Source organism: Bufo gargarizans, chromosome 1 (assembly GCF_014858855.1).
Source record: "Bufo gargarizans isolate SCDJY-AF-19 chromosome 1, ASM1485885v1, whole genome shotgun sequence".
NCBI classification, from domain to species: Eukaryota; Metazoa; Chordata; class Amphibia; order Anura; family Bufonidae; genus Bufo; species Bufo gargarizans.
In genome coordinates this window covers 14227008-14236819 of record NC_058080.1, presented here as the reverse complement: position 1 = coordinate 14236819, position 9812 = coordinate 14227008, and the positions used below count along the sequence as shown (strand labels likewise).

General features: G+C 41.8%; 1 protein-coding gene across 1 annotated transcript in view; it reads left to right on the top strand.

Moving 5' to 3' along the window:
- Positions 1-1789: 1789 nt before the first annotated feature.
- SRD5A2 (steroid 5 alpha-reductase 2) overlaps positions 1790-9812 on the top strand; it is a 77426-nt gene continuing 69403 nt past the window's right edge. Inside the window, exon 1 of the mRNA XM_044268633.1 lies at positions 1790-2135. Coding sequence (XP_044124568.1) covers positions 1855-2135 — 281 coding nt within the window. The 5' untranslated portion in view covers positions 1790-1854. The remainder of the gene's footprint in view (positions 2136-9812) is intronic.

Here is a 9812-nt window from a genome sequence, read left to right as displayed (position 1 = left end):
CCTTCTGGAAGGAGGTTGGAGACGTTATACGCCAGGTTTGTGATGAGCCGATCACTTTATGTAAGGAGACAATTCTATTATGGCTTAAGCTTCACAGGAGATCCCTCACGACTCATCTCATTACAGCAGCTAAATTACTAATTCCAACTAAATGGCTGAGTTCTGAGCCACCTAAAAAGCGTCGATGGATTGACAAAGTAGACGAGATATTCCGATTGGAACCCATGATCGCTTTGAGCGTATGCGGCACCCCTGGCTACACTTCAAAAGATCCCTGCAGTGACTCTCCCCCCCACCTCCCACACACTTAACAATAACACTCTCCTCCGATTAGGTCTAGAAATGGTGTGCGATCTCCACCTCCATGGGATTGGGCTGCTCAATCAACCAATGTGATCTTTAATACTCATTATGTATACCTCTCCATCTATATACTGATTAATCTGTATCAGGCTATTATCTGATTGATTGCCATGACTATCTCTGTACACATTTACCATTTTCGTGTTATTTGTAAATGTTTCTAAGGCTACTTTCACACTAGAGTTTTTTGTGGATCCATCATGGATCTGCAAAAACGCTTCAGTTACAATAATACAACCGCATGCTTCCGTCATGAACGTATCTGGGTGTATTATGTCTTCTATAGGCATGAAGGATCCGTCTTGAACACCATTGAAAGTCAATGGGGACGGATCCATTTGGCTCCTGTCACGATCAGTGTGGGGGGGAAACTCCACACTGAACACAGGAGGGAAGCGAATAGTAACTGGGCCAGGAAACTAGGGAAGAAACAGGTCACCTCCTAGACAACCCTAATCCTGGCCGTGACTACCTATCAATATGAATAGACCTTGAAGGTAGGAATATTCATAAGCAGTATACCTAGGCCCTGATTTCTCTATAAGGCCCTGGAATAAGTATAGGACCAGAGACAACCCATTCCTCCCCAGATGGATGAATGGAAGTCTCTGTCTCAGGCCCAGATACAACAACGTGACACCTAACTTCTGTAGAGATGGAAGAACAGGAACACCACAGAGGATCTCACACCAGCTCAGCCAAACCCAAATGAAGCTATCAACCGCACAGTCAGAAGGGTGTGGTGAGACTATAAAGGGTAGAAGTGAAGACCACCGAGCAACAGCTGAGAAAAGGGAAGTGGTCATTAACACTATCAACACTGAATCAAGATAAATCAAGGAGGCTGTTAGATTCCTCCATGCTCAGCCAATCTCCTTGATTTCCTGACAGTCACCTGAGGGACCATGACAGCTCCGCTTCATCAGACGGACAGCAAAACGCTGCAAGCAGCATTTTGGTGTCCGCCTCCAGAGTGGAATGGTGACTGGACGGAGGCAAACTGATGCGGATCCTTTTCCATTCAGAATGCATTAGGGCAAAACTGATCTGTTTTGAACCGCTTCCGAGAGCCCTGAACGGATCTCACAAACGGAAAGCCAAAACGATAGTGTGAAAGTAGCCTAATTCAATAAACAAATATTTGACTAAAAAGTGAATGAACCTAGCTCCAAAAAATTTATTTCCTAAGTTCATAGAAGAAATTAAATATTTAGTACTAATTATATATTGTGCTATGTAAATATACCTTGATTTAATAAGAAAAATGCTTACTTTTATTCAATAAGTTTCTATTTTTATTTTTTTGCTTATTCTCATTGTACTTCTTTTACCCAGGACGGATAATATCTCAAAACATTCTTCAAGCAGCTCAAGAGTGATGAGTTTCTACTGGTAGTATTACAGTGAAAGGAGAGGTGGATATGACAACATTGCAGAGTTCCTGAGACGTGCAATACAGCCTGTGATCCTGAGTCAACGCCAAACTGAAGAATGTACTGTAACCAAGACTTGGATTTTTATATGAGTATATTTATAGTAACCTTAGGATTCTTATTTTTTTTAAGGCAAGGACACAAGCCTGCTCGATATGGGAAGTATATTCTACAAACATCTAAACAAACTCATATTCTGCTTCCAGCAAAGCTTGGCTGGTTTATCCAGGAGCTACCTTCATTCCTAATTCCGTTTGTGGTCATATTGTATAACCAAGCATGTGATACTATGGGATGTAAGATGCTCCTCTTCATGTTTTGTGGACACTATTTCCAAAGGTAAGAAGTATCTTTGTATTTGTATGCCATTTTTTAACATTTCATAGTTTTCTAGTGTAAGCTTTCCACCTCTTTGTGCTATCTCTTGAGTGCTGATCTCAAAGATTTTACCTGCAGAGAATTGACACACATATCCAAGAGGGCAAAGTCTAGGTTATTATAGATTTACAGCAATTTGCACAGAATAGCCAATAAATAATCATGTATTTAAATCCAGAACAAAGACTTTAAGACACTACATTGGGGTTTGTGTAAGAAAAAGGTTTTGAGTTATTGCATTGTATCAAGCAGTAGCGCTTTCAAGGACAGCACATCTGAGTTCATCCACTTTGCTAGTAAGGTTTGTGTAGGAGTGGAACAACTAATTCTCACATTGAAAAGACAAGTAAGCAATAAAGACATACACATCATTAGGGCTACATTTTAATAGTTAAATATAATTTCAAATACTATTGACTTCCAAATCCAATCGACTAAAGACATCTACTACTTTGTCTTATTCTAATGATGAACATTTTCTGCTTTAAACATTTTGTTAGAGAAGCTAATCACAATGTGTCCCACTGCTTGTACAGGATAGGCAAGTGTTCCTACAGTGCCACCCAGAGGATATCAAGTATTACACAGTTTCTACTTAAAATTGTAGGTTGTCCTCGTAAAATAAATGGATATGCTGGGTCCTCACGTATGTTTGGTGCTCTTTTTAGCCCCTAGCTAAATATCGAGGATCTTGAATGGGAGACTTTCTCTATTAAACGTTTTTTTCCAGTCTCCTGATATTGATGATCTATCCTCAGAATAGATCACTAATATATAATCAGTGAGGGTCCGACAACCACCACTCCCATTGATTAGCTGTTCCCTGCAGCTTCTGGTGCTGGAACTAGCACTCTGAATGCAATAGGAGAAACAGCTCCATTCAAAGTGTAGTGGCCTTGCCAGGTTACTGCAGCTCAGCATTCATCCACTTCAGTGGGAGCTAGGCTGCAGCAATGTCACAACCAGACAGCTGAGAAGCTCTGACAGAAGCCTTTCAGAACCTCCTCCTTGAGTTTGTTTGTTGTGATGTTCAGTTCCTCATCTCGTTAGCCTCTCTCAGCTGTCATGTAGTTGGACTGATTGCTTCCCTTTAAATTCCTCCCCATAATGCATTACTGGGCGGCTTATACTACTTCCTGGAGTGTGTGTGCATGCTGATCTTGTTTTCCAGTCTACTACAAAGTTAAGTGCTGAACATTTATCTGTTGTTTTCTGTTTGCTGGATCCCAGGTGACCCTGACTCCCTCCGTGTCTGGTGTAGGGAGCCGGTGGTCGTGTCCCCTCACTATTGTAGGGTGTTCAGGGGTTATATAGTCGAGGTACGTGGATATGCAACCATCCACCTCTGGGATCTTTGCATAGGCTGAGCAGCCAGGGAAAGTCTCAGGTCTTGTGCAGGGGTCTCCCTTTTGGTTCCTTAGCTTTGGATCCAGTGAGTCATATATGCATGTTGCTTTGTCTTGTTTCCTGTACACCGTCCATGACAAGCAACCTAACATGGCCCTTTCACTTTCAACAGACCTGTGCCTACTGTTCCATTCACATTGCTAGTTCCAGCCCTGGAGGCTGCAGGGAACAGAAGATAAGTGGGGGTTACTCAGTTTTGGACACTAACCAATCAGATATTAATGACCAATCCTGAGGATAGGTCATAAAGATCATGATCCTGGAAAACCCTTATGTTAGAATTGACAGCAGAGTAATTGAAAATGGGATACGAGAACTTTAAGCAAGAAAGAGTCCTGATAACAAACTATATATGTGCACAAAGGACAGAAAAAATATGCATATCAACCTATATATATATATATACACTCACCTAAAGAATTATTAGGAACACCTGTTCTATTTCTCATTAATGCGATTATCTAGTCAACCAATCACATGGCAGTTGCTTCAATGCATGTAGGGTTGTGGTCCTGGTCGAGACAATCTCCTGAACTCCAAACTGAATGTCAGAATGGGAAAGAAAGGTGGGCTACAACAGCAGAAGACCCCACGGGGTACCACTCATCTCCACTACAAATAGGAAAAAGAGGCTACAATTTGCACGAGCTCACCAAAATTGGACTGTTGAAGACTGGAAAAATGTTGCCTGGTCTGATGAGTCTTGATTTCTGTTGAGACATTCAAATGGTAGAGTCCGAATTTGGCGTAAACAGAATGAGAACATGTACCATCATGCCTTGTTACCACTGTGCAGGCTGGTGGTGGTGGTGTAATGGTGTGGGGGGTGTTTTCTGGGCACACTTTAGGCCCCTTAGTGCCAATTGGCCATCGTTTAAATGCCACAGGCTACCTGAGCATTGTTTCTGACCATGTCCATCCCTTCATGACCACCATGTACCCATCCTCTGATGGCTACTTCCAGCAGGATAATGCACCATGTCACAAAGCTCGAATCATTTCAAATTGGTTTCTTGAACATGACAATGAGTTCACTGTACTAAAATGGCCCCACAGTCACCAGATCTCAACCCAATAGAACATCTTTGGGATGTGGTGGAACAGGAGCTTCGTGCCCTGGATGTGCATCCCTCAAATCTCCATCAACTGTAAGATGCTATCCTATCAATATGGGCCAACATTTCTAAAGAATGCTATCGGCACCTTGTGGAATCAATGCCACGTAGAATTAACGCAGTTCTGAAGGCAAAAGGGGGTCCAACACCGTATTAGTATGGTATTCCTAATAATTATTTAGGTGAGTAGTGTATGTGCACACTAATTTAGACTGTCTTTTTAGATACCGGTCTTAATAAAGGCTTAATAATAGCTGGCGGTGGAGTTATGAAGAGGTGCAGCGCTCCATAACTTCAGCACATTCAGCATCAATTCTAAATGTATGATGGCTTCCAAACTCTCTTACATTTAGACCATTTTATACACCTAAAACAGGCACTATAAATGATGAATGAGACCCGTCCCCCCCATCCCCGCCCACAATTTTAGACCTGGCGTGACAGGGCAAAAGTCTCAGAGAGTGGTGCAGCTAACCGTTGCGCTGCCGTCTGTGCCTCAAATACGCCTAATTTAGGCATATTTCAAATAAGTTAAATGACCCCCCCCCCCCCCCCCATAGAACAAAGAACCAGAGGACAGGACTGAATCATTGGAGCACTGCCTTTGTAACACTCCCTGTGCTCTGCATATTCTCCTTATTCTTGATTGACAGGACTAGACATCAGCATGCTGAGGGAAGAGCGGTGTCCTATGCTTAGAAAACGAATATACATATTGCTGTTTTATTCACAGGCACAACATATGATTATAATAAAACAAGTAATATATGTTAGCATTCTAAGTATAGAAAAAGCACAGTCCTCAATATGATAAAACTGTAGCCTGGAGGTAAGTAACAGCCCTGCATGTAGAGATCCAAGGTTTCAGATTTTTTTTTCTTCAGATTTATTTTCTCCCTCATTGAACCCATAATACAAGTCTGGAGCCTTATCACGTTGAGAAAAAATGATTTTGTTTCAAAGATCATTTATTTGAGATCATGTTATTACATTTTGTGTCAATATTGAAAATATAGACAAAGTCAATAGATATTGCCATAAAGAACAGAATAACAAGTACAATTGAGATTAATCCAGTAATGACAATATGAGTAGACAATAGGCCTGCATAGTACACATTTATCAATTTATAATGTCAAGGTGTATCTAAGGTCCACCAAATTTGCTGATGACAGCCAAGGTTCCCATACTTTTTCAAAATTGACTATTGAGTCAGATCTTATTGCTGTCAATCATTCACATAAGAGTAATTTATTAACCCTATCTATGACAGCCTGAAAGCTAAGTGAGGATGAGCGCAATTTGAAGGCTACATGAATTCTTGCTGCTAGTAATATACATTGTGATAGTATAAATCTGGGGAACGATAACCTCTCCTTCTGTACCAGTTTGTAACTCATTTTGTTTATGATTAGTGCAATTGTCTGTATTATGTATGTGCACCCCTTATCATATGTACAGCGCTATGGAATGAATGGCGCTTAAATAATAAATAATAATAATAATAATAATGAAGGCTTGTCGCCCAATAAGCAGTGTGAGATTGTAGCAGGATAATTACACCCTAGGGTCATTGCGACCAAGGAACAGATTTGAACCCAAAAACGCATGATCACTGCACAGTTCCACCATATGTGTAGCATCGTGCCGTCCATGTCACACCCTCCAAAGCATTTCGGGGATACTTCTGGGTACATATGATGTAGCCTGGACGGCACCATGTATGTTCTATGCAAGATTTTGATAGAAGTCTCCGCCAGCGTGACCTGCCAGGAGCCCTTCGTAAGCGTTTGGGAGCGTTGATGCCACTTAGATATAGAAGATTCTGAACCCAAGTCGCTTTCCCATGCTAACATATATGGGAGTTTTACCCCTTCAGGATGAACGTCAATGAGCCCATATATTCTGGACAGTAGTCCCTGTTTACATAGGAAGTAGGCCATCGTTCTTTCAAAAGGGGTAAAATCTAGTTTCTGGGTGGATCCAATCAATGAGTGCAGGAATGAGAATATCCTATTAACATTGAAGTGTTCCCCTGTGGGTGGGGAGTGTTTTTCTACAAAGTCGCCCTTTGGTTCCAATTTTCCCCTTCGCAGGAATTTATGCAGGGAACATAGATTCTCATTAATCCACCATATGAAGGTGGAGTAATGCAAACCTGGGCGGAACAGTGGGTTACCAAAAATCGGAGTCAGTGGCAATGGTGCAGATTGCAATTTGTACTTAAAACGTACTGATCTCCAGAGGATCAATGAATAATGTGATAAAAGAGAGGTAGTGCGGATGATCGGTGGTAGCGAAGGAACTATTAATATCAAGGCCGTCAAAGTATAGGGAGTCATGTTAGACATCTCTAGCGTGACCCAGAGTGGTTGTTTCTTCCTTTCTAAATGTGTTAAAAATAGTTGGGCCAATTTTGCGGATCTGTAGTATTTGAATAAATCTGGAACTGACAATCCCCCCTGTGCTTTGCGCCTACACATAGTTGATTTAGGTATGCGTGGTCTCTTATTAGCCCAAATGAACTTCATAATGTCCCTCTGTAGGGTCTTTAAGTCGGCTGAGGGAACAGGGACTGGGAGGGTCCTAAACAGGTATAGAAGTCTCGGAAGGACTACCATTTTAATTATGTGAATCCTGCCGACCCATGAAACCTGTAAAGAGCTTCAAGATTTCAGGTCCCGTCTGATTTTACGGTACATCAGGCGAAAGTTAGTTCTATATACCAGATCAATTTTGGTTGGTAACAGCGTCCCTAGATAAGAGATATAGTGTGGCTTGTACTGAAAGGGGAAATTTCCTAGAAGTAGCTCTTTCATTTGTGGGGAAACATTACAGAGAAGTAATTCCGACTTATTGTAATTAATTTTAAGACCAGATACCTCTGAAAAGGCTTGCAGTTTATGTAGTAAATTTGGGAGGGACATGATGGGATTGGTAACGGACAGTAGTAGGTCGTAAGCTAAATTTATATTCTGCCCCTTCTACAGTTAATCCCCTGATATCAGGGTTGCTTCTAATGTGAATGGCCAAGGGTTCCATTGCCATGGCAAAAAGAGCTGGGGATAAGGGGCACCCTTGTCGCGTACCTCTGTGTATCCGTATAGGGGATGGGCAAGAGGTGGGGAGTTTAAGGTGTGCCTCAGGGCAAGAATATAAAGAACCTACTGCCGCGAGGAATGGGCCGTCCACACCCATTCTAGATAGGACTTTGTATAGATAATCCCAAGTAACCGAGTCAAAGGCTTTTTCAATGTCTAAAGCTAACAGTGCTAGAGTAATATTGTTCCGGTTAGCTCCTTGAATGAGATTCAAGACCTTTCTAATATTGTCAGGGGCTTCTCTCCCAGGTATAAACCCCACCTGGTCCTTATGTATGAGATCTGGTAAGATGGTGTTTAACCGACGAGCTAAGATGGATGTAAATATTTTGTTGTCTAGATTAAGGAGGGATATGGGTCTGTAGTTGGAAGGATTCAAAGGGTCCTTGTTGGGCTTAAGAATAACTGTGCTATTGGCCTGTAGAAATTCTGCTGGGGGGTATGTCCTTGCAGGAGGAGGTTGCAATATTTCGCAATATGTGTAGAAAGTAATGGGGCAAATTTTTCATAATATAGTGCCGAGAAGCCATCAGGACTGGGAGCTTTACCTAACTTTAGATCACTTATAGTGTGTTCAACTTCATTATTGGATATCGGTCTGCCTAGTTCTGACGAAGTCTCTGACGTTATCCGGGGAATAGGGACTGTTGTTAAAAAGTTCTGTATAAAGGAATCGGGAGCGGGGGGGGGGGGGGGGGGGTCTGGGGGTGGAGTATAATTTCTGATAAAAGGAGAAAAACATTTGATGTATAGTATCCGAATTAGAGGTAAGTTGACTTGAACATGTACGTAGCTGAAAAACCTGGTTAATTTTCTGTTTTGCTTTAAGCTGGGAAGCTAACATCTTATCAGGCTTGTTTGCATATCTATAATAGTATGAAGCTGTTCAACGTAAGGCCTTCTCTGTATTGTTAGAAAGGATAGCGTTTAGTTGCAATTTAGTGTCTTTAATGGCTTTTAGTAGATATAGAGAAGGGGATCTCTGATGTGCCCATACTAATCTTTCAAGTTTAGCTTCTAAAGCTCTCTGAGTTTCAGTCGATCTCGTTTCATACGTGAGGCTACACTAATAAATTTCCCCCTCATAAAAGCTTTGTGGGTTAGCCACACTATCATAGGGTCAGAGTCGGCTGTAACATTATCCCTAAAAAAATTCTGAATGTCCGTTTTGAAGCTGGTCAACCAGTCCAGGGCGTGTTAGTAAGGACTCATTAAGTCTCCACGTATAAGCCGAAGAGGTACTCTCAGCACTAGCAATCTCGGTCAGCACTATGTCGTGGTCTGACCAGGAAGAGAGGATGTGTCTAGCGTATAAGACATAAGGGAGAAGAGTCGTGGAGGTGAATATCATGTCGATGCGCGTATATAACTGGTATATGGGTGAGTAATAAGTGTAACTCCTTTGTGGCCCATTATGTTTCCTACACGTGTCAGCTAGGTTTAAAGACTCTAAGACCTTTCGGATCTTGATATCGTGTGAACGAGGACGTGGTTGGGCGGGGGGGGGGGGGTGAATGGTCCAAAATGGAATTAATAGTAAGGTTAAAGTCCCCACATCAAATGATCTTATGATAAGTGAGGGATTTAATAATGGATCCCATCTCACCCAGAAATGATACTGGATCCTCATTAGGTGCATACACATTGACAAGACATAATGTTTCCTCCCGGTAAGTTCCCAACAGAATAACAAATCTCCCATTTGGGTCGAGGATCGATTGCGTCACTGACATCGGGAATATTTTTTTTAGCAACGTTATCACACCCCTGCTTTTTGATTGAAAGGTAGATGAAAAAAAACCTAGAGTACTGTGGGTGGAAGAACTTCGGATGGGACCCGGGTGTATAGTGCGACTCCTGGAGACAAAGGACGTCAGGTTTATGTTTTAGATACACAGCAAATGCCGTTTTCCGTTTTCTAGGCGATTTCAAACCCCACACATTATGGGACAAAATTTTATACATAACCTATATAATATGAAAAGATCAAATGTGTGCTGGTGTAAGGGACGTCC